The following is a 20,417-nucleotide window of genomic DNA, read 5'->3' as shown; positions in this document are numbered from 1 at the left end:
GCTAACTTTAAGGTTATCAACTCACTTGATTTTAGTCTAGACCTGACCAACTAAAGCAACCACAGATCACTACATCGCCTCCAGAGCTTTGTACAGTGGGCACTATGCTTGATGGGTGCATCGCTTTATGCACTTTTCTTCTTCCCTTAACACACCAACTGCTCTTGGATAAGGTCTGTCTGGACTCATCAGACCACTTGAGCTTAAAAAATTGCTCCCATTTTTTTTTTCTTGGGCATGCAGGAGTTGGAACGTCCTCTAGAGAATTAATTCAGCAGTCTGTGGATGAAAGCTGGTGGAAACTCTGAGAACCTCCAGTCCCTGTCTGAAGGAGATGAAGTTGTGGCCCGCTCCTTGGGATGGGAGATAGGGATCGTTAATTATGGAGCAGGGAGCAGCTCGTTGACTGCAAGGTGCCCTGTCCCGTGTGACTGGCGACAGGAAGAATTTCACTGTTGATTTTAGATGATGCAACTTCACCAAGCATTTAAGTGATCTATAATTGTGCGTTTTTTCCCAATAGCAATTTTCTGGCTGAATTTAATGCTTCCCCACTATCCTTCCAGATTTTAATAATGTGTTAGATGCATTTTAACCAATTCCAGTTATTTAAAATCTCTTTCGTTTTCTTTGCTTGATGCGGGCCAACAGTTTTACCCGTCTGATATGTGACTATTTTTTTGCCCATGCAGGCAGCAGTGTAAAATGCCTCCATCACCACCCTGACCAGGACAAAGCTGAATGAAAGTATAACCTCTCTCTCTCTCTCTCTCTCTGGACACAGATATGATGTTTCCCCAGGATCCCTGGTTTGGTCAATCCTGCCTCATGAGTCAGGCCTCATACAAATACGTTTAAATAAAGTGTAAAATATATTTTTTTTAAGTCTAAACAGTTCCACTATAAGGTGTACATTAAACCACCTGAGTTTTAATATGAATAAGGGGAAAAAATGGAGTAACGATATAACGAGTCCGTGAGAAAATGGGGATGTTTTTATTGTTGTTGACGTTCGCGTGACGTCACATCCTATTTGTGCTCTGGTGAGGAGCTGAAGGCCTGAAGCCTAAAAAAAACCTCCAAAGTAGAGTGAAAAACTGAAGTAAGAGTGTGGACGGCGTGGCGGAGTGCTGAGCTGCGGTGAGTGGGAATATCACCGATGAGTGTTAGCGCTTTATTGTGGTCAAAACACTGCACTGGTAATCCGATGTGTGTGCTTTGAAGAGCGCAGTCACTTTAGCTTGTAGCAGCCTGCAGCTAACAAACACGCCGCTGGAAGTGAAGCAGAATCCACAGCAGCTAGCGTTAGCATTAGCACGGGTTAGGACGAGAGATCAGGGAGTGTAAATGTTAGATCACAGTAAAGTCCGTTTCTCTGATTTTTTTTATTTTGTATAACGGCTTCCGTTTTAAAGCGCGTGTGTGTGTAAATGTGCGACAGCTGCTAGCATGTTAACTGATCTGGATAACCTACAGCTTAGCATGCTAACACATTCCCTGTTCAAGCACACACACACAGGTTTCATGTTATAAGTGGAATGCGATGTGAGCTTGAGTTTATGTTACGACTGAAAACAAATATAAACCTCTTAAAACTATTTAACTATTTATCTACAGTTAAAGTTTCCCCCCGCTGGGTTGTTAAGCGTCACTTTGCTGCCTGAAGTTTTAACGCGACCCCAAAAAGGTTATTATTAAAGTCGTTTGATTGTGTGTAAAGTTTCGTTCTGATTTAAAGTGTGTGTTTGTGCAGTTTGTCCAGGTGTGTTGTTCTTTATCTAGGTGTTGTAGTTTAACAGACAGATTAAGGTAATGTAATGTGTACTGTAAGTGCAGCCGAGACTCTCCGAGCTGTGAGTCTTCTCCGGAATTCAGACCTGCTGTAACCTACATTACACACAACCTTAGCTGAGTACAGACATACTTATATATGTTTTCTATTCTGTCTAGAACAGTATGTACAATGTGATTAAAACTTGGATCAGCACAGGACTTCATGCTAACCTTGTTCAGTTATTATTAGAAATGGGAATCACGGGTCACCTCCCATACGACCTAATCACGATACTCTGGTGCCGATTCCATTAAAATAGCGGTTTTATAAGTATTACCATGTTATAAATATCCCCATTCTGTATAAATTTTTTTTACACTATTAAACCTTAAAGAAAGTTTAATGATGATGTAAATGTAGCCCGTTCCTTATAACCTTAGTTTACTCACTTAAAAAAGCCACAGTATTTAAACAATACCTACTAACTTCAAATACGAGAGTTTAACATTTAACTGAGCAGCACATATCTCTGTCATAATTATTATTTCTAAACAAACTTAAAAAATAATTCCACACGGGATCAAAATGTGTAAATAGTACAGAGTTCACGGTCTGTAGGATTATAAAGAAACGGCAGCGTTTTCAAATTCAAACTTTATTTGTCACATACACAGTCATACACAGAACGATATGCAGTGAAATGCTTATACGATCGCCAGTGACCTTAAAAAGAGAATTAAAACTTATAAAAAAATAAATATGAATAAAAACATAAACGTTAGTATTTAAAGATAGTTTTACCTCCTCAAATGCCTCCAGAGTCTCTAAACTCAACTAACACACACTTTTTTCAACTAATTTGCACTCTGTGTTTTGAGACTTGTGCAAGCGTGTTTAATGACTGGGTTTGAGACCAATTCGGCTTTTAATGCATGGGATTTTTGATAATGTATCGCCATAAAAATGCATTTCTGTTGCACTACTGGGAAATTTATTTATAACAAATACACAACATAAAAAAAAAAAACAATTGAAACATACAAAAAACACAATCACACAAGACAATAGAAAGATACACTACAATAAAAAGTTATGGAGAAAATTACAGGAACAATAATATTGGAATGAATAGCATTTTAAGGACAAGTGACTACTGGGAAATTTCTGCGCCTGGTACAGAATTGTTTATATTTGAGGCTGATCAACCGATCACCGGTCAAAACCAATCAAACTAAAACAACCGATTCTGGTCACTGGCTGATCGATCGATCGAGTCTTCTCTATTATAAATGTGAAAATAAAGTAAAAATAAGTAAAACTCTCAGGATGATAAGGCGAGCACTTTACCACTGTGCCACTTGGGGGCAGAATCTGGATTCGTAACTGCATCGATTTCTTTTCCCCCCATCTCTAATTATTATTGTTCAGTGAATGAGTCTTTTAGCATATTTAACGCAGTGAACTGTGAACACAGATCGTGTATGAATCGTGACTATAATGCTTATTTAAATCATAGGAAATACCAGTTTCTAAGATGTCTGTCTAACAAAGATCAGGAATCCTGTGTGTAACGTTCCATGTTAATTGAGTCTCAGTTATGGTTGTATTAATCTTACACTTCCAATTATACAGACCAATTATATTGTTTTAACTGATAAACATGTTAGTAATCAATAAAACGATAACTAGGGAGGGGAATCACCAGTGAACACCTGATCCAATATTATCACCATACCCAGGTACTAATTTGAATAATATTGGGATTCTGCATCACGAGTTTAGAAATATCCAGATTATATATAGTTTGGAAAAATCCAGAAAAAAAATCTATTTAAATCTATAATGATTATTCAATAACATCCCTAGAAAGGAACTAGTGAGACTAGTTAAGCGTCAGATGCCCCATTCATACAGTATTCACACTATAAAGATTAAAATAATACCCCTTCAATATACAGTTCTCTACTTGGAGGTCACCGTCTCCCAGATTTACTGTCATTTCTTACTAACAAAGGAATGAGCTGCTTTAAGTCTCGCCGTCGTGCTATAGGATTGGCTACTATGTATGGACAGTAATCACTGGGGCTCCCGATACGATATCACCACGATACCCAGGTGCCAATTTAATTTGTATTCTGATTAAATTTTTTCCAGCTTTGTTACAATCCTCAACAAACTTAGCAGATAGTTTTCTCCTACCAGGCATGATGCTGCTCTGCCTGCCAATGTGTGAACAGTCTAGAGCACACCACATACAGGATTATAGAGGAACTGCATCATTTTACCACCTCAAACGCAAACATGTATAAATTGGAATAATTTAAAAATAATTTCCGAGACACTGCAGCGATATGTGGTGAGTTCACACGCAATAGGAATGCTAACTGAATCAAGTTTTTTTTTCTTCTCACATCTCTACTCCCATGTCAAAGCTGCGGCATCCGAACCAGTCATAGACAAAACCACATTCTAGTAATCTGTCATAACTCTAGAAGGCAGGTTTTGTAGGAAAATAAGCAATTTTTTTTAGATTTCGCTGCGTCTCTAAAAAAACTAGAATGACCCAAGTGGTGTCCGTTTTCGCAATTTTTTTTTTTTAACGAGAATCGAAAATAAAAAACTTAGTCTAAAGTTATGTGCTAACTGTTTAATCCTCCCTACAGCCTCACATGTTAAAGTATCATCACTACCTCCCCTTCTTGGTTATCCACTTATCTCAAATACGTGTTTATATATATTTTTTGCATGGTGGCCGTCAGTATGTTTTATCATGATTTCCCACGAGTTTTGGGGCTGTGATTACTTTTCCATCTTTCCGCACAAAAAAATTGTGAAAAATGTAAAAAAAAAATTGCGGACCTTGCAGAAACTTGCGGAACGTCAGGTGGTCACTCACGGCAGCTCACGGTGTCTAACACCGCATCTCACTGCGAGTCAAACCGCATAGGTGAGATAGAGGTATTAGGGGGATATCAAAAACAAGACATGCCCCCTCCCCCCACTCCACTCCTTTCATACCCAATGCCAAGGCAATGTTGCCATCTTTAGAGGCGGGGGGTCCTGTATCAGAGCCCACTTGATTTGCAAATGGGTTTGCATGAGGACATTTATGTGTAAAAGAGTTAATATTAAAGAGTTTGATGATAAATTGTCTGTAATTATATTTTAAAATGTTATGGTAGTCACATTGAAACCACCTATTTAGTTTGTCATTTTGACTCTGAGTACATGCTGTGCAAGTGTAGATCAGCCAAAAGAAGGAGACAACTGTCCCTGTCTATTGAATCCTGTGATGCAATAAGCTACATTGAATGCACCGTTAATATGCACATAAGATACAAAGCAAATGTGCAGAAAATTATTACGTTGCTTCTGCACATGCATGCAAAATCGCCCTCAAGTTTAGACCAGGCTGCCTTGAGTTGGCTCGCTTTGCCCCCATCAACCAGCGACCACTCGATACAATAACATTTTGATACCTACAGTAGGTCCTAATTCGGTTTGTATTGCGATTGTGTAAGCATCATGATTTTATAAATATCCTTATTCAATTTTGTCATCTTTTTCACCATTAAAATCGGTCACATAGTGTTCTTATTCCTGCCCTGACTGAAAACTGAGGGTATGCCCTCTTGTGGTGTACAATTTAATAGATGTGTGAGCTACAGAAAAATATCACAACAAACATTATCGGTTAATACGCTTTTCAATAAGTAAAGTTTTTGACTCCAGTCAGTCAGTTAATGAAAAACATGCTTAGTTTACATTCATCCGCGCTCTTGAAGTTTTGTTGATGTCACTAAATGCAGATGCGGTGTTGGTGTTGTGAATTGAATAGTAAATATGCACTTCACCGACAGTGATCAACAGGTGCATATTAAAATGGAAGACAAGAACAGCATCTGCGATAATCTGATGGAGAAAATGTAGGCCTACCATGTCGACCAGTTATTTTCTCAGACTTCGGCAGGCTGTGTGTTTTCGTGGTTAGCAGATGTGAGACACTCAGAATGTAGGATTCAGAAACACACTTGAGGCTGTAGAGAGCTGCATGATGTCAGACGTGCACTCTTAACCAACATAACACGAGGGTGTTTACCCCAAATGAGGGTAGTTTTGAAACAAGGATGAGGGTGTAAAAGAAAAATATAAGTCAGTTACGATGCTAAGGAAAAAGGAAATATGTGTCTTTCCTTTCCAGTGCCTGAAATTGTTCTGCTGGTTTTAGACCTTTTTGTCCTTTTTCTAAGATAATAGCTGGGTTGGAAATAGAAGTTGATCTGCAATTGTGTTTTTTTTTTTTTTTTTTTAAATGCGTTTGTTTATTTCAGTGCCGTTTCTGGTTGTGGTGCCTGATGGGTGATTCTTATCTGGATCTCAGTGCGCTCTATAGGGTCCTTTTTTAGTGGTTGAACAAGTTTGTTTTGTTTCCTCGTCTTGCTTTTGTGTATGTTGCAAAATAAGTCCCGTTTAAGCCGAGACTTTGCAGCAAATCCTTATAGCTGATATAAGACCAACTCCATACTGCTCTACAACCATACTGCTCTGTTGCTAGTCAATACTAAGGTTGTTTTCAAACCTCAAGATCATTAGCACTAGTTTAACTTGGTCTGTTTTTCCTCTTAGCTCTGTTTTGTTTGATACACAAATATCTATTAGCCAAAATGCAGCAATACAAGTTGTGTGTGAACATTCCTCTTGCTTATTGGTTAAATAAGTTGGGGCAGGAATGAAAACATGGTGATGAAGATTCCTATGTAAGGAATTTGTGCTGAAATAAAGGGAAACTGTATAATTAAAATTTGTTGATTAACTGTGGTCATTTTCAGGGCTGTAATGGCAAACAAAACAGAATACTGAACAATACAGCAGGTCCCCTTTTATGCGAGCAATCAGGTTATGAATTTTTCAAGGATACGAACATGTGTTCGCCCACGTTTAATCGCAAAATTTAGATCACATGACTGGTGTACGTTGTCACGTGTGTAAAAACAGCAGCGATGAAGCTGGTACTGCTAAGAAACGCCAAGAAATAATAATGGAGGCAAAAGTAAAAAAAATATTCATCAAAACGTTTCTTAAGAACGAGGACAAGTTTTAGTTTTATACTGTGACTATTGTGTTTGTATCCTAGTACCTAGACTGTGACTATTGGACTAGCGAACAAATTGGACTTAAGAACCAGCTCTCGGAACAGAACTCGTATGTATGTTGCGGACGGCTGTACAGTTTTACATTTTACAAAGATGACAGGATGTGTGCCCCCTTGTGGTGCACAAATTAAAAGATTTGTAAGCTACGGAGCATTATTACCCAAAACAAACATTACAACATAATACGTTTTTAATCAATTAAATTATTAATTGGGGATAATAATTAATCATTAACATCCCTTTGGCGAATCGTGTCAAACTTATGCCAAGTTGTCAAAAAAATGTCTAAGAGCTTTTATCTACAGAGTACGTAGGAGACATGATTGGCTATGAATTGTCTGAGAGAACTTGTAGCAGTTTTTGACAACTTTAAACTAGGCTGCAATTTTTGGGAATCATAACTCTATCTTCCAATGCACATCCCAAGTTCTCCCACATCATGCCACTTCTCCGCTCTCTGCACTGGCTTCCTGTAGCTTCCCGTATCAAATTCAAAACCCTGATGCTCGCCTACAAACCTAAAAACAGCCCAGCACCCTCTTACCTCTCAGCTCTCGTCACATCTCGCACCGCACCACGTTGCCTCCAATCCTCCAGCACTGCTTGGATGGTCTATGCATATTTGCACACACCGTACAGTATATTTAAATTTGCACAGTATATTTCTATTTTGTACATCATATTTCTATTTTTATTTTTAGTTCTATTTTTTCCTAGCACATTTCTATTTTTATTTTTAGTTCTATTTTTCCTAGTTTAATTTAATTTTTTTATTTAATTTCTATCGTATTTCTTTTATTCATATTTATTTCTTATTTGTAAAATTTAACTCTCTTTTAGGGTCAATGGCAGTCGTATAATGCATTTCACTACATTTCGTACTGTGTATGTTTGTGTATGTGACAAATAAAATTTGAATTTGAATTTTTGAATTTGATCTCTCAGGGATTGAAGAAGATGCACATCAAGACTCTTTACTGTTCTGCCATTTCACCACAAGTTGTCAAATAAAGTTCCTCTAGATGTCTTTACAGCTGAGTCTCTGATGTCTTTAAACGACAACTTAAGACATATCTTTTTCTTTAATACCCCCCCAAAAAAGAAAAACACTTCCTAACAGTGTTCGACTGATGGTAGTTAGTAATCCAGTATTCGGTATGATTATTTGAAAAAATATCTGAAAGAATAAACACTGATTTTGGGATGTTTATAAACATTGTGGTAGTTCGAATTGTAACCTAAAGAAGGTATGGTGATGTGATATCGGATCAGGCAGTTCCTGGTGATTCCTCTCCCTTGTGTAAGTACGTTTCAGAATTTCGAGCACGTAACCATGGCGAGTTGTACCGGGTTTTGACTTGACGAGCTGCTAAGGATTTCCTGGTTCCTTTCACAACAGTCTTTCAACACAGTTTGTGTTCTGTGTGTCTTTTAAACATATTGTTAACTTGTTGATGTGTAATGCTGTTCAGTAACACACAACTTTTATAGAATTTTCATTTCACAAAAGTACTGTTAATGATGTTTATTATATTTATTATTGTTGTAAATTTGTTTCACATTCTGAGTATGAATCTTGTGTGTCTTTCAGGTATTCGGTGTGTATGTGTGTGTGTGTGTGTATGTGTGTGTTACTGGGTGTGTGTTACTCTGATCTGGCCTGCTGATCCTTCAACTCTTTCTCCACCAATTGCGCACACACTGTGACACGAACACACACTGAGACACACACAAACACAGCATGAATGAGACTAGCGTGGTCAGAGAAGGTTGGCTCCAAAAGAGAGGTGAGTATCTGTTCATATGTCTATCTCTGATCCGTGGGGCCGTGTAGTTATAGTTTTTACCATTATAGAGTTTAAAGGGATTATTCATAACCTAGAGACGCATTTACTTTACTGATTTATTCATTTTTTAACCAGTTTGTGTCTAACCCAGTGTATCTGCTCCCTCACACCTTGTGATTCTCTTGTAGGTGAATACATTAAGACATGGAGGCCGCGATATTTCATCCTAAAGAGCGATGGGTCGTTTGTCGGTTATAAGGAGAAACCTGATGTGTCGGAGTCTAACCAGCCACCCCTCAACAACTTTTCTGTAGCAGGTGTGTGTGTGTGTTGGTTTGAAAGATAATAAATGAATAGTTGATGTGCGAGTTTGCGTGAGAGTGCATAATTGACTGAGTGTGGATGCAAATGGTAAACCACAAATCATGCGATTAGATTAGATTTAACTTTGTCACTGCACATGTTATGGTACAAGGCAACGAAATACAATTAGCATCTAACCAGAATTGCATTTGTCGCAGTGTAAAAATAATTTTTATATGTAAACAGTACACAGAGAAGGAGTTATTTACAATGAGTGCGTGCCTGTGTGCAGGCGGGGTTGTGTTGGTGGGTGGGTGTGTTCTGGTAGGTGGGTTGTTTGGGGTTGTGTGTTTGTGTGTGTGTGGGGGGGGGGTTGTGTGTGGGATGTTTTTATAATTTGCTGAATTGATATTAATTTGTGTTTTTTGAATCAGTGTACAGCCACATAAAAGACTTGTAACTAAACTGATCACCTGATTTGATGTTTACCTTTTGCACAAACCTTCACACACATTCCGACATTTAAAGTGTGTGTTTGTGTTTATCTTGTGGTAAGGAGCTGTATGTGTGTTGTCCTTTTACAGAATGCCAGCTAATGAAGACCGAGCGTCCACGTCCCAACACCTTCGTTATTCGCTGCCTTCAGTGGACGACGGTTATTGAGAGGACGTTTCATGTGGACAGTCCTTCTGAGAGGTAGGGGACAGCAGGAACTGAGACCCAGTGATCCTCTTTAATATTTCGTGTTTTTGCTGTAGAGCACACATTATTTAGTCTTTCTGATGTACAGTCACGGATCATTGTGAAGTACGCTTAACATTCACATTAAAACACTGGACAGTCACATAGATGATCACTGGCAGGAGTTCTCTGTATAAATTGTCCATACATTTAGGATGGAGGGAGTCAGTTAGAGCTAGTAAAAAAGTAAATATAGTTATAAGTAAATATTAGTAATATTTTGTATCAATTTTGTGAAACGAATAATTTGAGTTTCCATTATTTCTTAGAGTGTTTTGAAATACAAGCCTGCTTACGGAACGAATTATGCTCATAATCTAACGTTCCACTGTATCTTATTTTCTACCACTTTATCATCCTCCCAGGGAGGAGTGGATCCGCGCCATCCAGGCTGTAGCAAATGGACTGAAGACACGAGAAGAGGAGGAGCCAATGGACATTAACTTCAGCTCATCAGGAGACAGCAGCATGGAGACACCTTCGGCGAAATCACGCAACAAAGTGGTCAGATTCACATACAAAGTGTTTTTTTATAAACCATTTGTTTGCATACTGGTTCTTTTTTCACATTAATGTAACATTAAACAAAGTGTGTGTGTGTGTCTGCGCTATAGACAATGAGCGATTTTGACTACCTGAAGCTGCTGGGTAAGGGCACATTTGGGAAGGTGATTCTTGTCAGAGAGAAAGCAACAGGCGTGCATTATGCCATGAAGATTCTGAGGAAGGAGGTCATCATCGCCAAGGTGACAAATACACACGATCTCACACACAAATTTCTGTCTGTCCGTCCGAAACCGCGGTCCTAATAATAAGCCGTAATGTGGAACGCCACTATGAGATAAAAGATGGGTCGTTAGCGCAAACATATCCGCAGCACTCTGAGTTGAGGATGTGTAAAATTTTGACTTTTGTATGGTGCATCTCGGTCATAAATGTAAAAAAAATTGAAAGAATCCTAGCTGAATTGATCAATACAAATTAGTCTCGCTTTAGTGACATCTGTGCAGACTGGCCGTGAAGAATCCACTCCTAGATGAGAACGTCTCATTACCTGGAAACAAGCTCCTGGCTCACACTAATTCCACATTACACTGTTGGTTTTATTTTGCACTTTATTATGCTTCGTTACGAGCGTGTGATGGCTGGTCAATTAAAAACTTTCGCATAAAACTTATTCGTGGTGCAAAAAATGTTGGAGACCACTGCACTAGAGAACGGTTGATAGATTATAGATGGATATAGAGATCATAAATACTTAAAGCTTGTGAGCAAGAATAGTCACTATATTGAGTTTTAAGTAAACATGGAGGACTACAGTTTTTATGATATTTATAGAAAAATGATTGTGGAGTAAGTTGTTTTTCTGACATTTAACATATGCTGATGTTTCAAAGTAATTAATATGCCATTAAGCCTAATATTAGCTTCCTTATGTTCATGTGCCGTTTTTAATTTTTCAATTTTTTTATGGCATAGCAACACTTATTAAACTCATATTTTATCCAGTAATAAAAGACTCCTAACAGGCGTCTTTATTGCCCGGTACCGTAGTAAACACTAATTCTGTCTTGTTGTTTTAATTAGCATGATAACTGCAGCATTATTCTCAGTAGTTACTGCATGGTTGTAGATGAAAGTTCTTTTGTGTGTGTTTGTGTTTCAGGATGAAGTGGCGCACACAGTCACAGAGAGCCGGGTGCTGCAGAACACCAGACACCCCTTCCTTACAGTAAGAATGTTGTATACATGCAGACCTGCAGAGAAGAGTCAGTGATGTGATAAATAAAAAAAATTAATTAATAAAAAAAAAAAAAGCCCATAAATATGTAAAGATCTGGTACTTGTGTTTTTGTGCTTAGACACTAAAGTATGCGTTCCAAACTCATGACCGTCTCTGCTTTGTCATGGAGTACGCTAACGGAGGCGAGGTATTTAACACCTACACACTGAAGATTAGGTACACAGCTTAATGCCACATGCCGTATAGCTGATCCTCTCTCTGTCCTTGTTTGTGTCCAGCTGTTTTTCCACCTGTCCCGCGAACGCGTTTTCACTGAAGATCGAGCACAATTTTACGGAGCTGAAATTGTTTCTGCGCTTGAGTATCTGCACTCTCGAGATGTTGTCTACCGAGACCTGAAGGTCAAACACACACACACACACACTTCGTTTACTGTTTTTTGCTGTTTTTCCACCTTATAGATCATATCTTGTTTTCCAGACTCCCGTATTATAATGTAATAAAAACCACATAGTACATACTGTATTAATAGATTTAAGACTGTACTTAACATTGTGTATATTGCATGGATGTACCCTCACCAGTACTGTCACAGAGAAGTGGCATTTGCATTAGCTGTATTTTCTACATCTGATATCATAAATCAGCTTGTTACTATGTTTAGGTGTGTTACTCCAGCAGTGCTGGTAACCTGATTCAATGACCAGATTAACTGTGAGATTGTAACATCATCTGACCCTGTTGGGCGTGGTTTCCGTTTCTAATCTGTTAGCATTAAGCACTTTATTCCACCTTAGTGGTCGTGTGTCTCTTATTTATTTACAATTTTTTCCTTGCCCATGAAGGGAAATGATCTAGCTAGATGTCAGGCCACAAAGTCTTAAACGGCAAATACAGCTGCACATCCGGTGACTACACACTGGTGATCCAAAGCAATCTTGCCATCAGACTATGTCAGTTCCTACATGTTATAAAGTTCTTCTGCAGCTTTTTCAGATCTACCAACTAACGCCAGTATTTTACTGAGGCCAGACTCAGCTATGATGAATAAACTGTACTGGTTTGAGTGGTTTCATGTGACACCAGAACTATTTGCTTATTAAAAGTGGCTTGGTACAACAAGTGTTCCAAGATTAGAGCAGAATGCACACACACGCACACAACGATACCTCTGTCCTGCCTTTCTTGTGAAGTTTTAGCAGTCTAAGAAGTACATCGCATACAGCTTAGACAAGGAACTCATGATGCAGCCTGGTTTAACCCTTAAACCCTAAGCACCAGTCAGCAGTCCACAGTCCAGTATCCAGGATTTGAGTGTGGAACTGTTTTCTATTACGTGCTGGACATCTGAGACTTTTCTCCCCTGTGTCTTGTGTTGCTGAGGCGGCACCTGCCAGACTCCTAATCTTTGATTGGTGTAACTTTATACCCCGCAGTTCTTGCACGTCTTTCCTTATGCACATTACTTGCTTCATGTTGGTTGGTCATTGACTTGTTAGGCAAATAAGGAGGTTAACAACTACTAGATCAGGTGAAATTTAGATGTTTATGAATATTTAGAGATATGATTAGGGTTCTGTCTAAGGCAGTATCAATAAGGTGCACTGAAATGTGTTTCATAAAAAAAGAAAGACACTTATTTAAATTAGTTAAATTAATGAATAATGTTGGTAATTAGCTCTCTTTCCCTAGTGAGATTTAAGTTAAGCAGGTGATGTTTGCTTGTTTGTTTGTTTAATTTGACTGCCTGTTTGTTCCGCAGCTGGAGAATCTAATGCTGGATAAAGACGGACACATTAAGATCACAGACTTTGGATTGTGTAAGGAGGGAATTACCAATGAAGCCACCATGAAGACTTTCTGTGGAACTCCAGAGTACCTTGCTCCTGAGGTACACACACGAGCACAAACTCTCACCCCCCCATCACCCCCCCCCCCATCACCATATTCTTGCCAAATACATCTAGTCTTTATTTTGTTTGTTTGTTTTACATCTTTGTGTCTCTTTTTATCTGTCTGCAGGTACTGGAGGATAATGATTACGGACGGGCAGTCGACTGGTGGGGTCTGGGTGTGGTCATGTATGAAATGATGTGCGGTCGACTTCCATTCTATAATCAGGATCACGAGCGACTGTTTGAGCTCATTCTTATGGAGGAGATCCGGTTTCCCCGGAACCTGTCACCTGAGGCCAAGAGCCTGCTTGCTGGACTGCTCAAGAAAGACCCGAAACAAAGGTCAGACAAAGACACTGTCCTGTGGTCAGCCTTAGATATTTTAACTGTTATCCCTAAATACAAAGGATGTAGAAGGTGTGTTTCTGAAACGTGAAGCTGATACGTCAGCCATAGTGTTCACTGATCCTTTCTCCTTGAATAAAGGTTGGGAGGAAGTTTTGAAGATGCCAAAGAAGTGATGTCTCACAAGTTTTTCTCCTCCATTAACTGGCAGGATGTACTGCAGAAAAAGGTGAGCAGTAACCGAGAACCAGAAACAAAGATCAGCGAGGTGACTGGATAGTCTGGACAGCCTAACACTTGCTTCTTCTACATGTGATTTAGGTGTTCAGTGAATGAGTTTTAAAATGTACATATATATATATATATATATATATATATATATATTTTTTTTTTTTTTTTTTTAAGGGTAAAGTGTCCGCTCCTATGAGACATTACGCTGACCTGTTGTAATATTTTTAGCCAGTTAGGTAACTGATTAAATTGGTTTACCAGCATTTGGGGGTTAAGGGGGTCAATTTATGATGATTTAATAAAATAAATAAAAAGGCCAGGCAGGTCATCGCTTCACTTAAGCTCAGTAGGAGTGCAGTGGATTCAGAGCTTGTCCCAGAAACACTGGGTGTGAAGGCAAAACTGTACAGGTGCATCTCAATAAATTAGAATATCATCAAAGTTTATTTATTTCAGTTATTCAATTAAAAAAGTGAAACTATAGCTTCATTGCACACAGGCTGATGTATTTTGATGATTATGGCTTGCATCTAATGAAACCCCAAAATTCATTGGAAACCCAGGATGTGTCACCCAGTGACAGCTAATCAGCTCAAAGTTAATTTTAACTTAAAATTCACATCCAGGACATGGGCTACAACTTTCGCATACCTGAGCTAAGGACAAAAAGAATCAAACTGTTGCTCAGTGGGCCAAAGTCCTCTTTTCTGATCAAAGTAAATTTATTTGGAAGTCAAGGTCCCAGAGTCTGAAGGAAGAGAGAAGAGACACAGAATCCAAGTTGCTTGAGGTCCAGAGTAAAGTTGTGTGTATTAAATCAATATAATACATATGTTTCATTTTTGAATTGCTGAAATAAATCAACTTTTTCAATGATAATTTATTGAGATGCATATATGTATCTAAATTGTATATAAATTGTTTAGTCACTTAGAGCTGCCTCCGTAGTGTGTCCGTTTAACTTGCCGATGTCCCCAGATATGGTAGCAAAAGCCCATTGTTCTTGTCCCCGTTAATTTGATTTTGTTCTTACATAAACTACATTATCTCTGTCGTTTTTAGCTCACCCCGCCCTTTAAGCCTCAGGTGACGTCAGAGACTGATACACGCTATTTCGATGAGGAGTTCACTCTGCAGACCATCACCGTCACGCCGCCTGACCAGTGTGAGTATAAAGTCTGAAGTAAAGTTTAATGTAATGTAGAGTGTTAATGGAGCGTATTAAGTCTTGTTTTATGTTTCTTTGTGTTTTTGCAGATGGTAGTCTGGATACTGAGGACCCGGATACACGCACACATTTCCCTCAGTTCTCTTACTCTGCCAGTGTACGGGAGTGATTGAGACCTGCACAGACACGCGCATATGCGTGCGCACACAAACCCCACATGCATATACACACACACACATACACTTACACGCCCACACCAGCAAGCCAGATATCATTGCAACACATGTCTACACTTAAAAACACCAGCAAATTGGCCATCATGCAAACAACCATTCATACACACACACACACACACACACACACACACACACTGTTACCAGCAAACTGTAAAACACGCACACACACAAACACACACACACTCTCACCAGCGAATCAAACACCACAGCAGCTTCCTCACTGAGATCAGCAGTCTGTTGCGCAGTGAAGGCCTCATTAAGCTGCACCTGATCCAGATTGGTCCTCCAGGCTGTCTGTTACACTACACACTGTTCACACCTTTTAATAAAATGAGTCCTCGACTCGTTGTGTTAAACACCTCAGAAACAACATATACTGTATACACACACACACACACACTTGTATGCACGTTTTAACCAAGTTTAAAAAGAAGTAGAGCTTCAGATTGTTACAGTTTTTAATACAGGAAAAATGCACGCATTGAAGCCATCCTGCAGTGCAAGTGCCCTTTTTATGCATTCAGTTGTTACTGTGGTCTTTTAACAACATGTACTGCTGATATAATGTGTGTGTGTGTGTGTATGTGTGTGTGGTGGTTTAGTGTGAATGATTAGGCGTGTGTGTGCTCTGAATGTACATCTTTGTGTTTGTGTTTTGATTCGATTTTGTACAGGACCCATAATGGGGAGGGGGAAGGGGGGGGATGGGGTCGCTATATATATATATACGTGTGTGTGTGTGTATGTGTATATATATATATATATATATATATATATATATGCACACACATACAGATACAGTAAATGTTTAAAGGGAAAAGAGCAGCCGCAGCTCTGTGGCGAGTGTGTGTGTGTGTGGAGTGTGTCCACTTTCGACACCTGTAAGGCTCTGTCATCACTGTGTAACCCAGGGGTCTGCTACAGATGGCAGGAATTCCACACAGTACAAGCACTGGGAAGATGTAATCTTAGTTTCATTGCTTAGAGACACCAAAGGCCTCACTCGGCAGGTGTTGCAGAGGAATTACTCAACTTTGCTATGCAGGACTGCGCGTGACCACACCCCACAAGTGCAGCCGGCCTCTTGCTGTAAAACACCCAGTCACTAGCTGTACAATTCTGCAGGCTTTGATGTAAAGAGATTTTTATTAAATGAGAATTTGAAACGTCACTCTCCTTAGCTCTTTTCCTCGTCTCTCCGTGTTATGCTGGTAAACGATCTCAGTTAGGATGAGAGCTGATGGAGAGAGTGAGATAAAATAAGTTTTATGTTTTGTTTTATTTTGCAAACTTTTTGTTTCTTGAAAAGAGCAGATGTGACCTTTTTATGGTTCTTTTGTTCATGAAATCATCCTGATGAAATATAAATATAATCTATTCCACCAGCTGTCTGTTCTCATGTTTTTTGTTAAATACTGCAACTGCTTGTGGAACTTTGTGTTATGGTGAAGGTGTTCTGTAATTCATGTTAAGTTTGATTTATACCATGAGGACCACCACTCACCAGGAATGATACACAAGTATGCACACCTTGTGTGTGATTTTTGTTCTTTATCTTATTTAAATTTTTTAATGAGGGGCTTAATTCTTCAAACCCCAGACTTCACTAGTGAAAACAATATTGTACATCAAACTGGTTTCGACCTTCCCAACAATCAAGAGGTCAGCTTTTCAAGGTAAAGCCTTTATCGTGGACCAATTTATAAATTTCCAACACGACTGACAGCCAAACTGGTTGCTGAAAACAACCAACATCTTTTGCCAGTCTCCATGTACGATTTCTTTCTTGAACAGTATAATATAATAAATAATTATATAATTATTTAATTGTTTTAATTGATAACTATGGTTTTGGTTATAAGTTCAACAGCTTGCTAAGTTCTGTGAGCACCATCTTTTTCCTATGGACCAATTTTAATTTTTAGTCAGTTTTTAGACTTGTGCTGGGATTTAAATCAGAAATGCAACTTACACTATGATCAAATTTTTTTCTGAACATTGTGTGATTCCATGTTTCGCCAGTAAAAAAGTAAAAAGAGTTCAAGTGGACAGTAGTTAATTGAAAAATAAAGAATTTACTGCTATAAGAATTCATTATGCCAAATTGTGTCTGAGACTGATGGCTGGTCTCACTGCGCTAATACAGACAAAAGCTAATTCAACACGTAGCATTTATTAGAATAACTAACCTGTTATACATTCACATTGTTCCTGAGGTGTGTCAGACCAGGTGACCTTCCTCCGGTCACTTATATATATATATATATATATATATACAGGCCTGTAGCCAGCCTAGGGCCAGGGGGGGTTCTTTTTTTTTTTTAAGTGGACCTTTTTTCTCAGTATTTTGTATTTGAGTATTTACTCATTTTGTATTTCATTTTGAGGATTAAATACTGCATTTTAGTGACATGTGCTGGATTAGCTTGTCTGCTGGTATCATAATGTGCATGCTTTTGATGCACCAAAAATATTTACTACAATGTTGTCAAATTGCTTATCGAGATCACCTGCGACTTTTTACTCTAAAAACACACACACACACACACACACACACACACACTCAGTGTTCAAAAGATTAAAAACCACACTAACAACAGAATACATTTAAGGAATTTTTACTGGAATATTATTAAACCACAAATTCAACTTCTCTCATCAACATGCTCTCTCATTTCTTTGTCTTTGCCTCTTCACTTTATTGAACTTATATAAAATATATATAATATTCAAAGAATTGTTATTTATATATAAATTCAACCTTTAAAATCCCGTCATATAGAATAATTCAATCTTTATTGGCATGTCGAGCATTTACAGTAGGCTATCATTTACATTCAGAATGTAAAGTAAAGAGATCGAAATGAGGAATATAAACAAATATAAAAATATTACCATTAATTATCTAATAATAATAATAATATACAAATATTACGGGGAAAAGACGATCAGTTAATGTACTTACAAGACTGTGGGATGAGTAAAAAATATTTTTTGTGGGCTTATTTTATTTTATGTTTTATGTAACAATTATTTATGATAAACTTCATTCGAATGCTGTCTACACCGCGTATAGACACCAGACAGCATCGCCTATGGATAATATAATAATTCAATAAATTTACTAATTTAATAGAATAATTTATTAATTCAAAATAAAATGTTAATAAATCCTAATATTATGCATGGTCAAGCAGGTTTGTTTACGCATTGAACTTGTCGTTCTTTCTTTTTTTTTTTTTGATAGATTAACATTATTTAACATAATAAATTCACAGATCCATCAGATAGGCTACTGTCTGTTAATGTTTATTTAAGATGTTACAGACTTGTCATAGCCATTCAGACTGCTCAAGAAAAGGCACAAGAGAACTATTCTGTGTGTGATGTGGGGTTGACGATTAGCTACCACTTAACTAGCGTTAGCGATTTGATCTTGAGGTAGTAACAGACTTACTCTGTTTTGCTTACTCTGTCTTTTTGAACATATGTTTAATATTCTGCGATAATGACGCTGCTGCCTGCTTTCTCTTTCGTCTCTCCTGCTCTTTTCGACCCATATTATACACCGCTGGATGCCGCCGCACAGATTTAAAAAAAACGTCAGTTGCTGCGCAGGTTTGTCACGTCGCGGGTTTTTTTTTTTTTTTGTAAATTGTTTTGTAATAAAGTGTTATTTTAAATAATGCCCAACAATTTTAATCTGTCTGAATAATAATAATAATAATAATAACAACAAAAAATTCTGGACCTTTGGCAGTGAGGGGTGAGTCGTTCGAACCACCCGAACCCCCCTGGCTACGGGCCTGATATATATATATATATATATATATATATATATATATATATATAATGCTGTTTATTTAGGTAACATAGGTTTAACATAATCATAATAGCTTGTAATGGAATTATGGGTATACACTTTATAATTGTACTCAGTGTCATTTATTTCTCGCAGAAAAATCTTTCTTTTTGTCCCGGGAAGCATTTAACTGCATATCATACTGTGTATGGCAATTTCAATTTAAATTTGAAAAATGGCAATACATGGTTAAACTGTATTTTTGTGTATTTCATCTTCAGTTTTATATAGTGTGTTTATATCTAAATTATTCTGCGTAATTTTTTTTATTCCCAGAGACCCTGTACAGAATGAGCGATATAAAAGATTTGAATTAATCGAATGATATTTCTACTGCCACTAGGGGGCAGTGTTGGACTTTTTTTGGTTGCCATGGTGACTCGTGTTATCTGCGTTTAATGACGAGGCTTTTCATCTCCTCATGTCTTTTCCATTAGATGAGCCGCTAACACTTGTACACTTGAAAAAGTACACTAGGTGGCGGTTTAGGACCGCTCCTCGTTAGGTCAGCGGAGAAGGACAGGGGTTCGATTCCCCCACGGGGAGGCTTGGTCACTTTGCACTATCTTACACTTTTAGTCCTACAATATATAAACGCAACAGATTTATTAATAAATATGATAATACTCCTAGTACACTAAATGACCACATCATGTATTTGAACGCATTTATGTGCATGTGATGCAAATGCTAGTCTGGTTTGTGAAGGTATAATAGCCATTTGAGACAATATTAATATTACAATGTCTCTATGTAATTTTAGTATATTGTGTGTGTGTGTGTGTGTGCGGCGCGTGGCTTAGTGGTTAGCAGTGTCACTTTGCACCTCCAGGGCCCCGGGTCATACCTGCCTCGGGTCTGTGGTCATGGAGTTTGCATCTTCTCCCCGTGCTTGGTGGGTTTTTTGAGTTCAAAGACATGCAGATTGGACTAATGGGCGTTTGCAAATTGCCGCGTTGTGTGTGTGGATTGGGTTTATCATACCATACCATACAGGATAAAGCGGGATAGATGATGTGGGACCGCGGACAAATTAATTCAAAATTATTCCTTCTCTATCTTGACAAATAAACACACAAAAATTACAAATAGCGATTTTCTTAATCTGGAGTGGACAGAGAACCGATTACAAATAAATATTTTTTAGATCTTCTCCTGTTACAACCTGCTGGAGCTAA

At 38.2% G+C, this 20,417-nt stretch overlaps 1 protein-coding gene across 1 annotated transcript; it reads left to right on the top strand.

Moving 5' to 3' along the window:
• Positions 1 to 1,016: 1,016 nt before the first annotated feature.
• akt2 (v-akt murine thymoma viral oncogene homolog 2) lies at positions 1,017 to 16,762 on the top strand. Its single transcript, XM_053501214.1, has 14 exons — positions 1,017 to 1,140; positions 8,519 to 8,714; positions 8,903 to 9,031; positions 9,602 to 9,713; positions 10,124 to 10,262; positions 10,373 to 10,504; positions 11,425 to 11,490; positions 11,621 to 11,689; positions 11,781 to 11,903; positions 13,265 to 13,393; positions 13,525 to 13,739; positions 13,884 to 13,971; positions 15,036 to 15,138; positions 15,231 to 16,762. Exons 2-14 carry the CDS (start codon positions 8,669 to 8,671, stop codon positions 15,308 to 15,310), a joined length of 1,431 nt encoding a protein of 476 aa, XP_053357189.1. The 5' UTR covers positions 1,017 to 1,140; positions 8,519 to 8,668; the 3' UTR covers positions 15,311 to 16,762.
• The last annotated feature ends 3,655 nt before the right edge of the window (positions 16,763 to 20,417 follow it).

The sequence above is a fragment of the Clarias gariepinus genome, chromosome 7, assembly GCF_024256425.1.
Source record: "Clarias gariepinus isolate MV-2021 ecotype Netherlands chromosome 7, CGAR_prim_01v2, whole genome shotgun sequence".
NCBI classification, from domain to species: Eukaryota; Metazoa; Chordata; class Actinopteri; order Siluriformes; family Clariidae; genus Clarias; species Clarias gariepinus.
Note: the sequence above shows the minus strand (reverse complement) of the source record. Positions and strands in the feature narration are given on the sequence as shown.